The sequence below is a fragment of the Corvus hawaiiensis genome, chromosome 7 (assembly GCF_020740725.1).
Source record: "Corvus hawaiiensis isolate bCorHaw1 chromosome 7, bCorHaw1.pri.cur, whole genome shotgun sequence".
NCBI classification, from domain to species: Eukaryota; Metazoa; Chordata; class Aves; order Passeriformes; family Corvidae; genus Corvus; species Corvus hawaiiensis.
In genome coordinates, this window is record NC_063219.1 from 30783573 (window position 1) to 30805683 (window position 22111).

Genomic DNA, 22111 nt, shown 5'->3' on the forward strand with positions numbered 1-22111 from the left:
TTTTTTATTTTGTTTTTCTTCTGATTCTCAGTGTTTGTTCTGTCTTCCCTGGTGCTGTTGCTGACACCAAGTTCTCCTGGAGGGCCTGGTAGCAGGCCAGGGGTTGCCATGCTGCACAGAACAGCATTACCCACTAGGTGGAACGCCAATGGATAGAAATTGACAATCCCACACTGGCTGCTGCCTTTGCTCATAGTCAGTGGTCTCCCTGGCAAATGGGCAAAGTATCTCTTAAAGGCCCTTTTGCCTCCCAATAAAGGAGGGGTTTGTGGGTAACCTGAGAGCACATCTTCTTTGAACTGTGTTGTTCATAAATGCATATATGATGTATAGCTTCTAGTTCTGCTAGAAGAAAATGAAGCATCTTCTGCCAAGAGATTCTGTCTTGTATTTGCAAAATCTAGTACATCCAGTAAGTATTACTAACTAGGCTTGTAGAATTTTGAAGGGCTTTGACAGAAAAGATTGGATTTTGTTGCTGTGCAGTGGAACAAAACGTTTACAATAAGCTTTGGATGTAAAGTATGATCTGAAATACGAACCTTTTAACTGCATTTCTTGGTTACAAAAAGCAGGCTTGGCAAAGGCAGAGATTCTGGAATAGGAGTTTCAGACATGCAGGGCCTTGGAGTTAGAGAGCATTCCTAATAGCAGCTACAGAAGAAGTAAAGATAAGGTTTGATTCTTGTGAGTTTTGAAGTGCCATATGAATTCCTGGTATCACACCAGCGTTTAGTTAGCCCATAGTGTCTCAAGAGCAAGAAAGAAAGTGCTCATAGGGGCAGCCTGACACTGCTTGGCTTCCTCTCACTACAAGATTTTAGAGGCATTATCCACATGTTTAAAGTTAGGCAATGCTTAATGCACCTATTTGAAATGGGGCCTCATTTAAAGCTGAATAAATTAGGTGGGATAGCTCTGGAATTTATTACAGCTCTGTTACCAAAGAGTTAAACTAACTCCTTTGAGTTATACCAGGTTGGTACTGTTTTGAGATCAAGATCTGACTCTTAACTGCTGAAGTGTAAAATGGTATCATTTATTTTCAGTTTTCAGAGTAAGCTAGTTTTTAGAGTCACTATGGCAACAACAGTGAGTCCTAGGGTAACAAAGATTAATGCTTCCCTTGGCCAAGACACTTCAGTGGGCCACCTCACTCAGGAGCAGTGGAACTGTTCGACATGGCCTGGGTCAAATGCAAAAGTCAGGGTGCTCTGTCACTGCTGGTACAACACGCTGCATCTTAATCACCAGCTCACACTTCTCATCTCTTCCTGTTGCATGAGGGCAGGGGTCAGGGACGGCTGTGTTTGAGCAACCCTCAGTGTTCAGGCTGCCTGGGAAAGTGTGGACACACCGCCCCTGGAGGCATTTAAAAGACACGCACAATCTTAGGGACCTGGTTTAGTGGTGGGCTTGGCAGTGCTGGGTTATTGGTTAGAGTCTGATATTAAAGTTCTTTTCTGACTTAAATGATTCTGTGATTCTTACCCAAGTCATCTTCGTTTCATCTTCATTTATTTCTGCTAAAAGAAATGTAGTTTAAAAGATGTGAAAATACAGAAGTCTTTCAACTAACTTCAACAGCAGATATAGTTCCTTAAAGTAATGGATTTACTACTTCCTTTGACATTTTGTATTCATGTAAAATGGGTGCAGATCATGAGAACTTGCAAGGAAGGAATTGGTTCCCAAGGAGATTTTGATTTAAATTGGATAAAGTTAAGAGATGTTTTTTAGTTTTCACATTTCCTGATTAGGAAAGATACCTACAGAAAGAGACTTCAAAGTGCTACATTGAAATGTCTGTCTGCCCTTTTGAAATAGAGCCCCATTGCTTTTTCTTATTATTTAAAAATCAAATTAACTTTTTTTAAAGTTTTTAAATAACTTGACCTTAACTGCACTCATGCAATCATCTTGCCATATTCCCATCATACAAATTAGCTTAGAGGAAGAGCAATTATCATCCCAGAGCTTTGCTAAATTATTGCCTGATTGCTTCTTCAACCTTTTTCCTCTAAAACCATTCTTCCATCTCTTTCTTCCCATGTTTTCCTACGATATCCCATACAAACTATCAACGTTCCCTGCAAGTGGACTCTCAAGTACATTTTTCCCTGACCTCACCTGGGCAGGATTTGTTTTGCCAGTTTAGTTGTGCTGTAGGTCATAGATTTCCTGTAGGCAGGACTTTAATCCTCTGCAAAAAGGAGTGTGGAGAGGGCTCTGGAAGTGGCTCTCTTCAAAGCACCTGCTTCCCAGTGCTGTGCTCAGATGAAACCTGTCGGAATTGCCACTAGTATTATTTCAGCAGTTACACAGATCATTCTACAGGGACAGTTAGGGCTATTCTTCCTCCAGGCAGCATTTTGAATCTTGTGTTTATCCAGCCATATAATGACTGTAATAGCTGGCACAGTCAGCCTGCTGTAGCTGTACTGAGTTTTATTTCATTTTCTCAGTGACCTGAGTTTGCTGCATGGTTTTTTGGGTGTGTAATTGTGGCCCTGAGAAGATAAGGAAACAGGAGATGCACATCATAATAGAAAATAATCCTTCTATCATTTTTGATCTTAAACTAGTGAAATACATTTTTTTTAAAAAAAGATATTAACACATTTTTAGCAGAGGAACAGGAGAAACAGCTACCCCAATGAGCTTGACAATAGTGACTGGGTCAGTAAGGTGTGGGATGGGAATTTGCCACTGGTGAAGGTAAAACACCAAGACTTACCCTACAATCCTTTCAGCAGCTGTCTGTGAGTTATGATGCTTCCTAGGTGATTCCAGGGATGGCTGCACCCATTCTTGGAGATGTCTTGAAGTCTGAACTCAGCCATGTTTTCATTAATGCAGGACTATGTAATGGACAGCAGCCTGGACTGGACAAGGCTGCCTGCATGGGGAGTGTGTCCACACGGCAGTGGTTGGCCTGGAACTCAGCTGCAGGGTCAGGCAGGGTCAGGCTTCACTGTGCAGGAGCTGCAGAGCACGAGGGCCTTTCTCAAGCACCTTTCAAACCAGTGCAAGCACAGGAGTAAATGCACCCTAGAGAGCTGGCATATACTGGAGTTATAAAATACATTTTATGCTTCAAGAAACACCTCAGATGATGGATCTGTCTGTAGCACAGTATTTTAATTCCAAAGAACTCATGAATTACAGCCATTTCCTAGCTAGAATAAAATGCAGCTTGGCAATAAAGCACAATTAGGAAACCTGAAGATTTAATTTGGAAAACACTCTTAACTGCGTTTTTAATGGCATCTTCAAGCTGCTTAAGTTTTTAAGGGATAATAAAATTATTTGAACTAAGTCACTGTAACTTCAATGTCTACCTGTATCTCAGGATGTTAATTTTTGGCAGTGGAGCAAGTTATACAGTCTGTGCTCTCAATTACAATGTTAAATGTTTATCTTGAATTATTACATACTTATTCTAGTTCTAAAGACATTTCCTTTCTTCGGGGTAAGGAAGAATTTCTCCAAATACACTGACATGTAGATGTTTACAAGTGCTGGTGATTTCAGGTTTGATGGGACCTTTCAGAGTTGTTCCTGCATTTGCCACAGACTGACTGCTTAACACTTCTCATTGTTTGCACTGGGGAATAAGAGCTATGTCTCCACACAGATTTATGTTCTTGCTGTAGTTTTATTCACTCAGTTATTCCATACATCAGTTGTTCCATATCTCAGCTTTTTTAAGTGCCAACTTTCTGTGTCTTTTATGATGGAAACAAAAATGTGATATTTGTCCGCGTTTGCAGATTATTGTGATCCAAGTGCTTTATATAAGGAAAAAACATACTATCTTTATTAGCACCTTAGGAAATGCTGAGGATTCTTTAGTTAATTATGGCTATTGGGTTATCAGAGCCTCATCCTAATATCCTGTCTTTTCCCAGCTTCGTGAGACACCTCAGGAATTCACTTAGTCTTTTTATATAATATCTGTAATGTATATATGTAATGTTTTTATTTTCTTCTCTTCTATGCAAAATGAAATTATAGCATTTATGTAGTTCACAGAATGATTGTGAAAACAAATTCATTGATGACTGGAGTGATCAGACATGTTAACATGGGTTTCCAAGAGCAGAAAGTGCTATTCAGCAAGTTATTCTCTAATTACTACTTCAATGCTTTAAGCATGAAAAAGTTATTGGAATAGTTTTCTTCAGAGTTACAGTAAGTGGCTATCAATTATTAATAAATAAAAAACACATACTGCATACTAATTTAATATGAAACATTGTTTAAAGTAAAGCCATTTTCTATTTGAAAAAGAATATTAGATGAGATTTTTTCCAAACTTGAATTTGGCTCTGCTTCCATTTTTAATAGATACGTTGAAAACTGACAAGAGGAAAGAGGTTGTTAATGGGATTATTTGAAGACTGTTAATGACACAAATGCTTGGAGATTGGCCCCCAATAATTGTTCTTATAAGTCATATAGTCATTCCTGGTCAAAAATATATTGCAGAAAAACTCTTAGCAGACCAGTTGGGACATGGATTTCAAACAATTTGAAGAAATATATTTGGGATTCTCTGTGCAGAGCAAGTGGGAGACAAGCTGGTCAGAGAAATGGAAGCAGGAATGATGACTGAACTGCCAACACTTCTGGTCCTGCTTCCTCATCCCCACAGTGTCACTTGTGCCAAATATGTGTTCTCCCTTCAGGACATGAAGTGCTTTGATACTCCGTTCTGTGAAATTACTTGTATGCTGTGGATGGAAAATAAGTTGTAAGCACAAAATATTAATTAAAAAAATGCTTTTCTTTGTAAAGAAATAGGGTTGGAACATAAATATATGTGTATAAAGGTTTGTTTGTACCTCGGACTTCCTATAAAATATGCCTGGGATCTACATTACAAAAAAAGCTCAGAGCCCAGGCGGCTTAGATTCAAACCATGAAATAGTTTTACTTGCCTGAAATAATAAATAAATAAACAAATAATCACATCTTCCATGTCTCCAGTGGTAGGTTTCTAGGCTTAATCAATAATATCTCTGATACTATCACTATCCTGGGTCTGCTTGCAGTGTCTTGTCCCTTCAGAGTGACAGAAGTTCCAGCTGTTGTTTCCCTGTCCACCAGCATTGGCTGCAGTGGGGATCCAGAACTCGCTGCGAGTGCAGGGCTCCTTGCTGAAGGAAGTCCCACCAGTTACAGAAATTCTAGTGCTGCTCAAGTACTCTGTATTCCCTTAGCTTTTGTGTGTTGGGAAAGAGAAGAACAGAGTATCAATCTCATCCTGAAATTTCCCAACCTAATATTGTCAAGTTTGGGGTTTTTTTCCAGCTTGTAGTAGACTCCAGACAGATTTGATCTATATTTTAGTGCCCGTGTTACTGTGAGGAGAAACTCCACATGGATGGTGCTCATAGAGATAACATACTTTTAAAAGAGAATCCTCTGTAACTCTCAGAATATCAGATTAGTCATCCTACTTTTCCATAAGGATCAGTTAACACTTGGAACTCAAGAACCTGAAATGCTTGGAGGGTTCACATTGTCAATATTTAATGGCCTGCAGTGTAGGTTTCTCAGCCTTTTCATTCCAGTAACTCTGATAATGCTTTCTGTCCACATAAAATAGATTTTAACTGATCCTTCCACCATGCTTTTGGACTCCCTCTCACACTGAGGTGTGAAATCAGCTGTTGCTGTTTTGCAGTTTACACAAGCTCATCAGAGGGTACTTCCTGTAAAAGATTCCAGATTTCTGATTGCCTTCCCCCAAAAGTCATCTGTGTGAAAGTAAATATTTAATATCTGCCAGGCTCAAATAACTAAGCTACACTTCAAAATAAATTGAATAGCAAAAATTCAATAAACCTAATTTAGCAATAGCGTCCATGAGCATTTATCTTCTCTCCAGTTAGAATGGACTTTGACAGAGCTGCTTGTGTTCAGCCACAGCAAGCACAAAGCATTCCTCTGGAGCTGTTCCATCCTCACCTTCACAGGATTTCTCTGTGCTGCTGAGACAGGAGAGGTAACTGGATGTTCTTCTTTTCTGGCAGGTACTGGACTGGATTGAAAACCATGGGGAAGCCTTTCTGAGCAAACACACAGGAGTGGGGAAGTCTCTACACAGAGCACGCGCGCTGCAGAAAAGACATGATGATTTTGAAGAGGTAGCACAGGTAAGAGTCAGAGACTTCTGTTGTCTGGCTTGATTTTTGTTACTCCTTTTGCATATTTAGAAAAAGGTATCGCTGTTTTGGGTCACACTGCTCTCTTCAATCATTTGATGCTGCCCGGGATTCAGTCACCGAGGTCTGGAAGTCAGCATGAACACTGCAGAGCAGGATAGTGGCAGGACTTACAGTCAGAAAATCACCACACTGGGTCGATGAAAGGTCTCAAAGCCCATGAGGAATTACAAGCAGTTTACAGGAAAGTAGCACAAACTGTTGGGACATAGAGGAGAATGGTTATGAGTGAGAGCAATGAAAAAATCAATCGTAACTGCTACGGTGGAAACTGAGGGCCTTGAGCATAAGGGGGGAAGCAGGGGAAACATCAGAGAGTGTTTGCAGTAAGGACTAGTACCCTTCCCATCCTTCAGTGCATTATGCAGAAGGGATTTTTTGTTTTGGAATGAGAGGCAATCATTACAGGTAGACATTGTTATTGTTATTAATTTTCCTCATAGAACACTGTAAGCAAGATTTTTCCAGGAATTTAGTACGAAGCCAAAATCTCACAAATTTTCCTCAAAGTGGAGTCATAGTAGATGTTTAAATATACATCCTGTCCTTATTTATAGAAATTAAAAAAAAGAGGACCTTTGGTAAGTTCTTCCATGGATTGAGTAGTGCTTTTTTTTTCCCCCCTAAGTATCCATGGTCAGAAATTTTCCAGTCTCAGCTCTGGCTGCCAGACTGTGTTACACTCTTTTGGGGTAGATTTGAAACATCTTCTATCTGTAACTGATAATCTGTAACAGTACTTCTCCTTTGGGTATTTTGGATAAATTCCTGATTGATTTACATAAAGCAAAATGTATCAAATGCTTTGTCTTCCTGATGCACACAGGGCAGGTTATTGCTCAAATGTCTCACTGTGGCATAAGATGAAAATTTGTTATATTTTAGTTTTGGTTTTCTGCAAAACCTTTCCCATGTGCTGGCCTAGTTTAGTTTAAGATATTTCCAGTAACAGGGACGTACCTCTTTTACTGTTTCCTCAGGGAAAATATTTCACTGCCTGATGGCAGCTACCGACAACATTTTTTTTCTCCTCTCTCTCATATTGAATTTATATTTCTCTCAATCTCTTTTTTTATTATTATTCCCTTGTTTATATCCCTGTAGTCTTATTTATCTCTCTTAAGGAGATAAATCCCAGGAAATGGGACGAATTAACAACCCTGAAATACCTGTAGAATGTTGGCACGTCTTGTCCTATGTGCCTCAACCATATTCAACATATTGAATTCTGCTAATATGTTTTTATTCACCAATCCCTTGAAAATATTTTCCTATCTGTGTTGTTGGAGATTTAGATTACCAACATTCTTCTTTTCATTAGATGTTCAGTTCTTGATGGAGTATCCCATTGCTTGGCTTGCTAATGAATTTCAGTGTTACCTTTCAGCTGTGATGGGAAATCCTTACATACCATTGACAGATCACACAGTCTGAAAGCAGCAGTTCTGTATTGGTGGGTTTCTAAAATTTCATGGGATCACCTGTGGATTTAAGCTTTCTGGTAATAGGCTTGAATTTCTAAAAGTTTAAATTTCTGCAAATTTCTTAAAATGGATTTTAGGCTGGAGGTTGAAAACCGTGGTTCTATAAGGCCTCATCCAAAAGCACAAGATAGGGTTAGTTTTCATCCTAAAATCAATATTAGGGGCCTCTCCAGAATGAGTGCTTGAGTCAGCTGTGAGTGGATGCTATACTGGGCTAGCAAATGAAGATTAGGATCATGTAATATACAGGAGCTGAAACAAGGTGATTTCATGTCCTTTGTGTCATTAATATTTTCTAAATCACTCACTTCTGATACATTATCTTCATAATTCCCATTCCATCTCACGTTTTCTGGGTCACAGTTAGCATTTTTTTCTACCTCCTCTTTGAGTATGACTTAACTAGAGATGTAGGAAACAAATTATGAGCAGGTGAGAAGAGACAGAAAAATAACACGGTCCTGACAGTAGAGATGAGAGCCAGCCATGTAACTGTCTGCACATGGAAACAACAGCTCATTTGGCCACTGCTCCCCTGGCTGATGTAATTTGGAGACACATCCCCTCATCAGGGCTGAGGAACCTTCCAGTGTGCAGTTTGCATGTGTAGGTACTAGGGTAAGTCAAAATATAATTACTTTGCTGAAGACTTCTCTAACCTCCCTGTTAGGCCTCCTTCTATACCGTTTCAGCACATCTCTCTGTGAATAACTTGAGACACATTTCCTTTCACTTCACTAGGCCAAATTCAGAGCAAATGAATTCTGTTCACTGGGTGACCACATGTGTTCAGATGAAGGCGGGTGTTTCAAAGGGCGATGCAGAGGAAAGAAAGAAGTGTCATTTACATGGTTATAGAACCTCTTGGGTTCCTCTGAATCTGATTCCTTTACAGCTGATGAGTAGAATCAATGAGCATCTCATTGCTCTGCCTGGACTGCTGTGAATATGAAGTTTATGATGCCTCCTAATTCCAAATAATTGACACAAATTGAACCTGGTTCCTCCCCAACAGCTTTGACAGGAATAGCTTCCTCTGGTGCATTCACATGAGAATATCATTGCTAATTTATGAGGCCTGTCTGCAGTGTGACAGTGGAATGTAGTGCTGGCAAATGGACATGGGGACACGCAGTGAGGGGAAGTGAAAGGAATCTCAGGCTTTATCTGAGGTCAAGGACTTGGGAATACAATACTCTTTGCTTTGGACAGAGTAAAAGTGAGGGTAAGAGGAGAGGCCATAAATCTATCACGCCTGGAATTCTCTTGCAGAAGCTTCTAGTGGGGTTGATTTTGCCGTTGGGGAATAAATCTCCTTTCTACTCTGATTATGACCAATTTTTATTCTTCCTAATTCCCTTCTTGATGCTTAACACTTTAGAGTTGGTTGGAAATTAATTCTAAGTTTAAATATTTTTTTATTTTTCTCAAGCTAGCAAACATCTTTGCCATGACTAGGGTGGATAACTGGCAGGACTTTTTCCCAATATAATCATGTAATAGAGCAGATATGCCATCATCCTCAACAAACTATTGGGTTTGCCCATTCCCCTCATCAGGATGTTAATTAGTAGCTTTCCTGGCAATAAAAAGGATTATGTTTATTTTTCTTAATATAAAAAGTCTTCACCTGACACACCTGGTGAGCTTGACAATATAAGCAATAGTATTTTCTATTGGCAGTTCTCTGATAAGAATGCTTAGCCTGCCATACAGTATAAATTTATTCTCAAAAATACGCTCTCTTTGGCTCTGATATATTTGTTCTTATTTCTTGCTGTTTCAGGAGGGCATTTGCAAAGGTCAGACTAGAAGCAATTTTCAGGAGTCTTCTTGACATTTTTAACAGGGGGCAAAACATTCCTAGTTTTGCCTTACTGCATGTTTACCAGAGTCTTGTGTCTGGTATTGCTGTGCTGAGAAATGCTCTGATTGACTGACCTGCCAAGGCACTAGATTGAGAGGTGGAACATGCTCCCTCTAAGTCTGATTAGAAACTGCAGATTGATAAATCTGGATGTAATGATTCAATCAGGCATGGCCCAAATAGATCCCATTCCTGCATGCAGCTGTGCTCAGAAAAATGTCAGTGATTTTACAGCGCTGTGTTGTGGGCAGTAGGAAATGTAATTTGGGGTCTCTTTCTCTCATAACTGCTGTTTAGACAAAGCTCTGGCAATTTTTCTGACTGTATTTATACTACACGGAACACACAGATGGCAAATGTTTGAATTTGGATTAAAAAGCCTGAGCTCCTGGGAGGGAGGTTGTTGTCTTGTATATACCTGCAACTGTTTCTCGGTCGGTGCTAATACTGTTCACAGGCTGCTGCTGTGGAAGTGCCAACCTCGGCACAGCACAGGGCCTGCTGTGCCCTGAAATTTAGTAGCCTGGCATTATCAAGACATCACCAAAGGAATATCACTGTGGATGTAGCTACAATGTTCCAATGATGGCCTCTTTGCTTGGCTGGAGTTATTTTTTGCAAATCAGATTAACTGTAGTTCGGCCAGTTATGGTTGTAAATGAAAAGACAATTTTATTTTAGGCTCTTTAACTTTTCCTTATTCAGGGCTTTTATCCTGAAAACGGCATGCCTTCCAGTTGGAAAATTCTCCCAACACTTCAGCACTACCTAGCTGAACTGCATGCGTTGTTCTCTGTATATGAAGAGAGGGTCACAGATCATTTTCCTCTCTTGTGGCATTCCCAGCAATCAGAGGTTAAGGTGGCCTTCTCAGCATCCTCTGCTCACAAAGAGCATTGCTGCCTTTGTGCTGCTGCAGAATTAGGAAAGGTACTGGGAAGCTGCTCTGACAATCCCTTGCATTCTGCTGCCACAGGTCTGAGCGGTTTCGTGAATGGTCTGAAACGAGCATTTCTGTCGCCTTTCTGCCTTTACGAGCTTTTCCCTCAGACGTGCCGATAAGATTTCCTGTCGTTCAGGTTTATCCGCCCTTTGGCCGGCGAACCGGTGCGGATTTCCACCTGCAGATGGCACTCGCAATGCGCTGGAGAGCCTTGAGCCCTAATGGGAAACAGAGCCGATGTTTCTCATCCAAACTAACCAAACATTGTCTCGCAGTGAAATGAAGCAGAAGTGGAAGCTGGCTCGCTCCCTGTCCCGTGGTGTTCTCCCACCCCTGCCAAAACCCACGTTGTTCAAGGTCACCCAGAAAAACAACCCCCCTAATATTTCATTTTTTTAAGTGCAGACCTGGGCTGTCCACGGTTCAAGTCAAGGTGGTGCTTGTCATCTGTGTTTATGGGATAAGCTGCCCTCAGATCTTTGGCGCTTTTCTCAAGGCTCTTGGGCCACATTCAGCTCACAGCTACAACTGGGTTTGCACTCAGTACCTGTGTGTGTGTTTTCATGCAACAGTTGGTGTATTTTTCATGGTAATCCAAAGGCACTGATGTTTATAAGGTGAAATATCACAACAAAGCACATGTTCTTAACAGCCTTGGCTCAAAATAAGAAGGCTGTCCCTTCTTATCAAACACAGTAAGAAGAGTGACTGGAGGCTGTGTGGCCATCAGAGTTCGTGGGGTTTGTCCAGTGCAGCAACTCTTGGTTCAGGCCTTGTGTCTAAAACAGTTTTGATGTAGGTACATGGCTGGATCTTCTATTCCTGACTTTTAAAGCTTTATGGGATTCATTCTGCCAAGGTATAAGTGCAATGTAGTGGACTGTTCTTGAATTATTACAAAGAAGAAGAGCCAGACAAAATGTGAAAAAAATGCTGGACTTTGCACTCTGGCATTTGGGAAGCCATTCAGTTTTCCTGTTCTTGGATATCTGTGCTTGCCTTCCTCCAAGACAGCTTTGGAAGATGATGATTAAACACCTGAACACTGGCTTTGTAGGTTTGTATCATCAAAGTTACCCTTATGTGTACATGCACAGTTCCTTTAAGATTCAGCTCTTCCTTTTATTCATCTCAGGGAGTTAAATATATTTTCTGTAAATGAAGGCTTTCAGCAGAGACCTTGCAAGCCAAGGGCCTGTATCAGCTATAAGAAATCAAGGCTCAGGTGATATTCCTCATCTAAGAAGCAATTTGTTCTCCACTATTCCTTTCTAGAGTATTCCCTTCCTCCGTTCTGCTGTTCCTAAAATACTGTCAGTTCAAAGTTTTTGAAAAGCCCTTGCAGATAAAAAGAACTTTAGGTGCAAATATGTTGAAAAAATATGATCATGTTGTTTGTCATGTGAAATGTCCAGAGGATCCAGTAAGAAATTTTGCAGGTAAAAATGGTGTTGTGTGACCTCTCAGTCCTACACAGTTTTACTTGAACTGCTTTAAAATTAAGTGTGGTAATGGAATAGTCAGGCCAAAGCTGAATTGCAAACAGCTACTTGTTTGGCCTTCAGGATAAAAACCTAGTGCTTTCCCATACAAATTCCAGCTCTGTTGGATGTTGTTGTTCTAAAGTTTGGCATGAAGTTCGGTACTGATGTAAAACAGCTAGGAATAAATTAAGAGTCCATGTTGATAATGAGCACTTAGGAAGCATTGTCCCAGGGTGGGTTTTTTAACTATTATTTTGTTTTACTTTTTGCAGTTTTGTGACCTATCTGGTTGTTGAAAGGAATAGCTTGCTGGGTATACTGGGTTTTTCCCTTTGGGCTGAGTGACTAAAATCTTATGTAGGATGAAATCTTAACCCAAAACAGGGAGAAAGCAGACAATTAAACCTGGTAAGAAATATGCTCAAAGTTGGCAAAAATAACTGTACTTTCAGTAATGCCAAATCTTTTTTAAAATAACAAAAGCATGAGACAGGCAACAAAAAATCAGATCTACTCTTATTTTCATCATCCTTTACGTGGCCATTAGCAAGTTCTGAAGCTATAATCTGCTTTTTCCTGTTCATTTATGTAAATGTATTCACTTCTACACAAAGAGGAAAAAATGCCCACTGGCAGAAGATTACACAGGCCTTTGTACCACGGTGCAGGAGCTCCAGAACTCTTGGTTTCTCCTCCTGGCTGGCATCAGGCTGCATCTGGCAGTCACAGCCAGCAGAGATCAGTGGAATTGCCAATACATGGGCTGTCTGTGAAGGTTATCTAGGGACTGCTGGATCCAAAACCTTCTAACAGAATACCTGGGGGCTGGATAGTTTATCATGGGAGCTGTATTACAACTCTGTGCATGAAGTCTAGAAGCCTCTGGGTGCCTCAGAGCGTATCTGCATTGCAAGAGCAGAGATACCAAAATGGTTCTGCACAGCCTGGGCCAAGAACCAGAAAGGCTGGGAAGGGCTGGGCAGATTGCCTGGGTCGGATGTGATGCTGTGGGGACTCGACTGCCAGACCTAAGTCAGAAGCAGGGCATGTGAGATGTGTTTTCCCTGAGGAAGTGTGAAGGAAGGACTCTTCAGAGCACATTATGGATATCAGTCCCATGGAGACTCCAGTAGCAGCAGCCTGGCAAATATTCTGGAAGCCATGGAATTGAATTGGTGGCCAGTGGTACTCCATGATCTAGTGGTAGTGGGGAACCTGTTTTAGACAGGCTCTATAATGGCACAGAGATCTTCCTGGCAGTCATATGAAGAGCTGTGTCTATTATGCCATGTCTTTGAGTTTGCATTTCAGTGTATTTCTCCTCCAGCTCAAGGTGATTTTCTTTCCTATTTCTTCTCTTCCAAAAGCACTTGACAGCTGAATCTTTTCATTAAACCTCCTGCCGCATGATTCACAATCTAAATACTCCCTATCTCAAGTCTTGGCAACACAGTGCATTTTTTTCACAATTGCCAGGAGCTAGCTTCCTATCACTGGTTTATTTGGGTAGGTTTATTTTTGTGTCTTTAAAATATGTTCCTTTAATTTCCTATAAATGCATAATGCTCTTCCCATGGCAGAAAGGGAGACAATGAAGCTATTTAAGAAATATATATTTTTAATTCTGGAGGTTCTGGAAAATAGAATTTCTATTGTGTGCTGAATTCTGAGATTTTGAACTGATTTCTTTTTGAATCAGAAAAGACAGCCAATGTTTCCTAAAGAAGATAAATCCTGGAATTTGTTTCTTCAAGGCCCAAAACTTCTTAAAGAGAACACTGGAAAATTATAGCACTGATATGTTATATAAACTGAGTACTAAAAATATATCCATTATGATACTGATGTATCAACTGAATAAACCTAGAGCTGAAACAAAAGGTCTGACAATTTCTGTGAAATATACCCACTTAAAAGAACTGCTGCTGTTCTGACTGACCTGTCTGTGTTGATGAAAACCATCATCATCTAAAGGCTTTTAAAACTTTTTGGTCATTTTTCTTTGTGCTCTTCTTATTGGCAGGTCAGTGGGTTATCAAACTGTACCTTATCGATTCCAGAAGATTAATTGCAGCAATGTCCAAGTCTCATTTGTAATGATGGTGGACTGGTATGCTTCAATTTCTTGTAGCTATTGATAACGGGGAGGCTCCAGGGAAAAAGAGTGACACTGTGAATCATATCAGCATTTTTAGTTTGTGATTCTGTTCTAGTGCAGTTGAAGGACCTGCCCCGGGCTGTGCTGCTGCCTCTGGGCCAGCCAGTGGTGGCTTTAGGAGAACAGCACAACATGAGCCACAGCAACGGGTTATGACATTGCTGCCAGTCACAAGTATGCTGCTTTGCAGGCACTGGTAAAAAGGAAATTTCATGTAGATTAAGCCAATATAAGAGATTTGTATGCAGTAACAGAGCAAAATAATTTTCAAGGACAAATTTTAAGTATTTGTTATCATTGCGCAAATTTTCTGGAAATAGACCGAGTTCCATTGATCATTCTGCTGCACAAGGTTTAGAACAAAATCACATTCCAATTTCAGACAACTTGCTTATAATTAACTTGTTCTAAAGAGTGGAGAATCTAGTTCGATGGCTCTGCAATGCGGAGAAGCTGCTTGGCAGTGTGACTGTCCCTCTCTTCTTTCCCAGTCGTGGATCCCTGATTGTCCAGATGAAGGATGTTCTCTTAGTCCCACATCAGGTGTTTGAATTGTCTAAAAACTACACTTGCCTTATGAGACTATTGCAGAGGCTTTATACTGATTATACATAAATTGAAATATTCAACCAGCATTTTATTGCATATAAACCTATTTTTAAATTTTATTTTCCTGGAAGAGTGTTCAGATCTCCATTTCCCCTCTATAAGATAGGGAAATCTCAATGGATTTACACAGTTCTTTTGGAATTACATGTGTGAATAGGGACAGAAATCTTAATGTGTGTATAAATAATTCACTTGTTGATTCAGTGCTTGTAGCCCAGCCATTAATATTGCCCTCCATGTGGTCTGTGAGGTCTAGTTTTGCGTAACCACGTCCCGAGGAAGCACTGTTTTGTGTCACTATGGAAATGGCTCCTGGTTCAAGGCATTTAGGCACCTTTGTTTAGTGTCTGGTTCAGAGCACCACCACATACAGAGCCCTCTCCTCCTTTGCTGAGCTAGGGAGAGAAATTCGAAGATTGACATGAGGAAAGCAGGCAGAATCATCCTTGTCATGCCTCTACATTTAAAATGAAGCTTGTTTGGGGAGAAGGAAATTACAGAATTTGCAAGAAGTCAGGAACTGAGACAGGAGGTGTCTCTGAACTGTCAGTGAGCGTGTGCACACGTGTTAGTTTAGCATGACTGCCTGTTTTAGTATGCAGCTGATACAACAGAAACCACTGCGTGCTCCAGAACAATGGCACCAGCTCCTATTAACATGACTCTCATTTTTATTAGGGTGTTTTGTCCAATGCATGAGATTTTGTCAGTGCTGGATTTTTTCTGTACAGTGTAGGTGAGTCTTTGTCACACTGGTGAGATCCACAGCTTTGCAGCAAGCAGAGAGCCGAGCCTGCTGTTGCCTCCTTTGGAGTAAAGTTAAGGCTCAGTTCAGAAGCACACAGTGTAAAAGGGTGGTTGTGACTCGTTAATATCAGGGAATGGGCAGTGCAGCCTTCACATTAAATGTGTCAGCTGAAGCGAGTGCACTGTTGGGTGGAATGAAGGGTGTCTCTGCCTGGAGAGGAGAGATGGCTGACACCACTGGCGTTGGGCCTCTGGCCCCTGGTTGTTTTGCCAGTGGCCAGGATTTATATTGACAAACCAGAGCTTGGATTTGTCAATGCCCACACATCAAAGTTAAGTACAGGAAGGACTGGAAACCTGCAGTGCTCCACGGTGGGGGAGAAGGGTCTGGTACAATCTCAGTGTTACTTTCTGTTGTCTTCTTGGGTTTGTTTTAGGCTCAAAATAGACCTAATTGAAACCTCTTGAAAATCAGAGGTAGGTGTTTGTTCCCACCACAAAAGTGGCTCAGACAAATGCTACCCAGCCAGGAATGCATTTATAACTCTCCTCCTTTGGAAAAAGGTAACCTTTTCTGACTCGGGGTGGAGAGCTGCTCCTCCCAGTTCCAGGCCCTTTCCCAAAGGATTCACAGTTTCATCTGTGCCACAGCACAGTTCCTCAGTGCACACTGAGTGATGGGCACTGCTCAGGCTCCACTCCTCTGTCATGCACTGAAAACCAAACGGGAGAGAAGCAGCCCCGCAGCACGGCCAGGGCTGTGCAGCCACGCTGAAATGCCAGTCATCTCTTCTGAGTGTGCTCCCCCTTGGGATGGGGAATTGGGTCAGTGGGTCATTTAACCATTGCAAATTTAAGGTTTTTTTATAGGCAGGCGCATGTAAATGTGGGACAGAAAAAAAGAGATTTTTCAGAGCACAGACGCGAATCTGATTTGTGTGCTAGCATCGGGATGTGCAAAAAGGAGATTTTGGATGAGAATGCTGGGAGGAGAGTGACTTGCAGTTTGGACGTGCTGGACATGTCTCCAGGGTGGGGGTAGGTGCCCAGATCCTACTGTTTGGGGTTTGGCACAGGGACAGCAGGCAGAGAGAGATCAAAAGACAACTCAAAGAGAATTTCTCTGATCTTTGCTTTCGTCTCGTATCATGGCCAGTCTTATCCTTTGGGGGTTGATTTGGGATTTTTGAAGGGGATTGGATACGGAGAAGGAAGGACTCAGCAACACTAAATAAAGAATACAGTAGAAAGCCATCAGGATATGGTGGATCTTGACTACAGAGGCAGTATCTCATATGCCTCTGATATTCATGGAGATCTACCACTTGCCAAGAATCAGTATGTTTTATAGCATGAAAATTTCTGGTGGGAATGCCTCTGTACCAGATCTCTCACTGTAAGTCATTATTAAGATATATTTATCTCAGATCATGTGTGGCCCCCTAATAAGAGCCAGAAATAAAACCGTGATATTTTTCTAAATCTTTGTTGTGCTTATGGATAAGCTGAATTGAATTTCATTCACACAGTAGAACACATTTTTAAAATGGACCCCATATGAGTGATTTCTGGCCAACATGAAAAATGTTAGTTCCTGTCTGGAACTTTTCTAAAGTCTGGTATAAAATAAATAAAATGTTCTGTTACTTCCAGGGTAGTGAAACCTCCTTCCATTTTTCCTCAGTGTAAGTATGCAATACATCTCCCTAGGTGTTACAGGAGATGTTAATCTTTTGAAGTTTTGGGGAAGACAAAGCCATTAGTCCATCCTGCTTTGGTGGCACCTCTGAAGAACTAATTTGATGGGTAAGCCTTACAGACAGTTCAAATGTCAGAGAAATAACAGTGGTGAAAAATGGGTTTATAAATCGAGTAAGATTCAGAGAATGGTTTCTACTCATTTGAAACAAATTCCAGTGTGTAAAGCACGACAGAGAGACGAATTAATGTTGATAGTGAAGAGATTCTCAATCCAAAGGGACCGTTTTGCTGACCTGCTCCTAAAGATGCTCAGCTAGAACAAGGAAGTGGAGTAAAAAGTTACTTCAATTTTAATTGAAGCTGAAGGAGACTGTTTTATTATTGTAGATAGCAGAGGGGCATTCTCCATGCAATTATCTGAGGTCCAGAGAGCAGGGAGATGGAGATGGATGTTATCTAAGTGGTGTATTACTATTCCTGTTCATAGAGTATGTTGAGAAGCCTCCTCTTGTCAAATGGAATTATCCAAATTGTGAACAGAAGTGTCAGTGTTTTATTCTAATTGTGTGTTTGTTTCTGGCAGGCAATGTACTGAAGTGTGAGGTTTATTCTGGAAGGAAAGTGCTTTTTTTTTTTTTAAGTGATGAATTTTTAAGTGATTCCTTGCTACTAGTTAAATTTAACAGCGCAAGTAGGAGGGATCCAGGAGAACACCAAGGGGCTCCCTGCTTCCCTCTGAATCTCCAGGGAATATAGACAGTGCTAGGACATGGCACCACATGATGTGATGCCCTCACTGAGAGCATCTCCTGCACCACTCCCACCTGGGCTGGTGCACAGGAGCTGATGCAATGCAGCGTGTCAGGGAGGAAATCTGTATTTCAAAGGAGCGGCAGCAAAAATGTAATTAAACCTCGGCATCCTTCCTCAGGTAGCAGCAGTGCACTAACTGTGCTAAAAGGATGTGGTGTATCTTCCTCTGTATTTTTTTCTGTCAACAATCAGTTTGCTTGTCAGAGGTGGCTTTTCACTTATGGCAAAAAGAGCTCACTGCAAATCTGGAGGTCCTATGATGCATTAGTGGTACACTTACCTTTTTGCAGCAGGCTGTGTTGCATTTTTGTCATATATTACCAGACAGAAAGAATGATTGTTATGTGATGTATATACAGCACTGTCTTGTGCTCCAGACTGCCTGGTCTCAATATTCAGCTGTGTAGGAATTCTTAAGCTGAAAGCTCAGGAGAATGTGGGTCAAAGTTTTGCCGAATTTTCGTCCATTAAACATTATCTCATTCTATGAACAGTCCCATGCCACTTCAAATGGGCTTCAGGAAAGATGTAATAGCCTGTCCCCACATTCATGGCAATAAGAGCATAGCTGAGTCAGGGTAGTGGCTGTGAGGGAAATGGAGAGGAAATGCTTTGCTATCTTATTTAAAGTAGCTTTTATAAAAATACAGGCACAGAATTCACATTCTCACAAGTTTATTTCTGCTTCTGTTTTCAAGGCAACCATGATGCCAGTTGTACTTAGTGCTGGCTTTTCACAGTGCTGAAGACAGCCCAAAGCCTTTGAATACTGTTGTTGCCATGTCTTTGAAATCTCCAAACCATGAGCATGATATTAAATCCAGAATGCCTGGAGTTACTTCAATTCAGGAGTCCAACTGGACTTGATAAAGCTGTCTTAATTGCACTCATGTCTGTAGGGCTCAGAAAAGATGTGAACTGAGCTTCTGGGACAGAAAACAATACCATGCCCTCCTGAATTGCTGCTCACCTTGGAGCTGCTGCATGTTTATTTCTTCACCACCCGCTTTCCCTTTTGCCCCTATCATAAAGAAGTTGTGGAGCTTTGCTGTGAACCACCTGGGTTTTTTGATGATATTAATCATTTAAGAAGCTTTCAAAAGGAGCTGCATTTCACTCCTGACAGTTTGCTTTCTTGTGCTCCCTTGTCATTTCCACAAAAGAAAATGCTTTCTTCATTTTTGCTGAATTTCAAAGGCTCAGTTACCATACAGTCACTTGAGCAGCTCTCAGTTGTACACTCTGCAAGTTACTCAGTTATGAAATTGGGCAGTGATAATTCTGTTTTAGTGGTACACTTTCTGTGCTGCATAACAGTGAGCAGAATCAGTTTGGTTTCATGTTTGGTACCAGAACAATTGTTTTGTTGTCTTCATTGTCTTTCTTTCCCTGCTGCTGCTCACTTTCACATTCCTGTTCCTGTACAAGGATGGTCTCAAAGTGAAGGGACCAAGCTATTTTCATGTATATTACCAAGAATAAAATACTAGAATAAAACCTAGCCAATAATCATCAATTTCAAATATGTTTCCTAATTCTTATAGATCCTTGTAAAGACCATAAAATAGTGAAACAGCAGGGGTATTTCATCATCTCATTTTGATATTCTGTTTGGATATGCTTCTACCAGAAGAGCAGTAAGGTGGCAGAAAATAAAAACTGAAATATTCTTATAAGCACAAAATGAGCCTCCATGTAATTTGCTTTCCCAGCTGTCTGCCTCTCTTGGTCTCAGGATGACATTGAAGGGGCTGAGAAGTGTAGATCTTTGCCAAGCCAGCTTTTGTTCTTTGTGTATTTGTAGTATGTACACACAGATGTGCATCTATGTGTCTTTACATACTTACTAATATTGGATGATGTGTGTGATTTTAGATATAATTTAAGACATTATTTCACTGTATATTTCACTGGCATTTCGTTGAGTAATGGTTGTCATCACACTGGAGTTAATTAGCATGATTGTGGTAATGGGAGTGTTTTCTACTTGAGGTATGAGTGCACTCCTGATTAAGATGAACAATTGATGGGATGAAATACACCATAGCCAACTTTTTTTTTAATCTAAAGTAAGCACTCAATATGAAACAGCACTAAGAGGAATTCTTTTTGCTAATGTATTCCCACTATTAATTCCAATCTTGCTTATTTATTAGTTTGAAGGTAGCTTTTAATCAATTTATCTGGTATTTCAGCAGTTGATGTAATGTGTAAGTGTCACTCTTTTAAATTCAAATAATAAATTCATCTTGGTTTGTATGGGAGCCCTGAGGGAAAAATCATAAATAAAAGTAACAATGCATGGAAAGATACTTGGTTCTTCACAATGGTCAGTGAGGATTCTGGGTTGTATCCACCTTGTCATTCCTGGGAATATTTCATATCTAATTAATACTGAAAAATGCCATATGCTTATATTTAAAACATATTATATACAGTATATTATATATAGCATTTTATACAGTTCACTGAAATAATGAAATTACTGGAGGTGTAAAGTAGTCAATAGTATCAGCATGATATGAGTGCACGGAGAACTGGGGTAAAATTATGACAAGAAAAACTAAAGATGAATTGCCGTATTTAAGGGAAGGACAGTCTGAAGAAGAAGGTGCTGATGGAAACTTCATTAGCCTGAATATTTTTTTAAAAGGTCTGAAGAAGTTTCCATTCTAGTGTGCAGTGGGGAACAATCTTGTACTGACAGAGTGAGTGGCTGCATGACCTCAGAGAGATGTTCTGCCTGTAACTTCTGTAACTGTAATTCCTGGTAAGTCTGTTTTGAATTAGAGCCACAGAGCACAAGTAAGAATATGTATCTTGATTTGATTATGTGCAATTCAAACGGAATAAAATCACAACTTATATTAGATCATCATATGCACTTAGCCTTTGCCCTTCTTAAGGGAGGAGGAATTTTGACAAAGATGGATGCTTCCTTAAACCCCAGATTTCTTTATCAAAGAAATGTTTCATTGTGGTCACTTATTTTAGCTTTAGAATATCAAGTTACTAAAGATATAATTCTCCACAAAGGCCTGACTGTGAGATCACTTAACCTCAACAAATACTGGAGCTAATTTTAACAAAGTAGCTTGAGCAAAAAATCTGATAGCAGTAACTGAGCTTCATAATTAAGGATAACAGTAGTTTATAAGGTTTGACAAGAACTGCAGAATCAGCTCTATAGTTATGGTTTTGCCAATGTGAATCGTGCTGTAGTTTCTTTGGGCAGGAGTTCTACTCACTGTCTGTGCACAGAACAGGTACCAGGCCTCCAGAGTACTATTTTTAGCTCTTTGCCATTTTTTTCTCTCCTCCTGTGATCTTGGGGAGATGGTTAGAAGGCTGACCCAGTTCTCCCTGAAGTCAGTAAAATCCTTTTTACTGCTTTCAGGAAGAGATGGATCAGGCTTTGAACTTTGTCTCAACATCCCAACTTCCCAGCAGGAGTGCTGATACAGAGATTTCATCTTTGGCGTTGAAGAGTCGAGTCACAACTCTAAAGAACATAAAGGAGATATCACTTCAGAGAAAGCCTAATAAGTCTCCTAAACTTCAACCTGCAGGCATAATAAGGGATTCACATCACTAGTCTTTAGTCAAGAATATCAGATCTAAGCTAGTCCTCTTTCTCTCTCTAGTTGGTACTTACTGGCTTCCAGAGATGCCATCTCTTCCACGCCTTTTTCGTGGTAAAACCCTGGTGACAAAGCTCTCTGAATCAACACAAGGAACCTGGAACTGCCTTGCACAGCCCCAGAACTTGGTTGATACAGGCTAGTGCTACCTCATTCCCCTTATCTCATCATCTACTTGGGAAGTGAAGTCTAGGGCATGTAGTTTGTGTTTAATGTGATCATGTATCTGATCACCTGCCCTGTTCCCCTCCCTCATGTTTCTCCTCATGTTTACAACCAACATCTTTCTCTGGCTGGTGGGAATGGCTCAGAACACATTGGAGAACTTGGAGACAGTTACCATAAAAACCCTTCAAATATAATAAACTGCTGTAAAATAGTGTGCAGGGAGAGATTTTCTGGAAAAAAATTGTCCAGATTAAGGCCATGAA

General features: G+C 40.5%; 1 protein-coding gene across 12 annotated transcripts in view; it reads left to right on the plus strand.

The window, feature by feature from the left end:
* KALRN (kalirin RhoGEF kinase) overlaps nucleotides 1-22111 on the plus strand; it is a 484760-nt gene that overhangs the window by 256369 nt on the left and 206280 nt on the right. For all 12 annotated transcript variants that reach the window (XM_048309150.1, XM_048309144.1, XM_048309140.1 and 9 more), the window contains exon 11: nucleotides 6042-6164. In XM_048309150.1, coding sequence (XP_048165107.1) covers nucleotides 6042-6164 — 123 coding nt within the window. The remainder of the gene's footprint in view (nucleotides 1-6041; nucleotides 6165-22111) is intronic.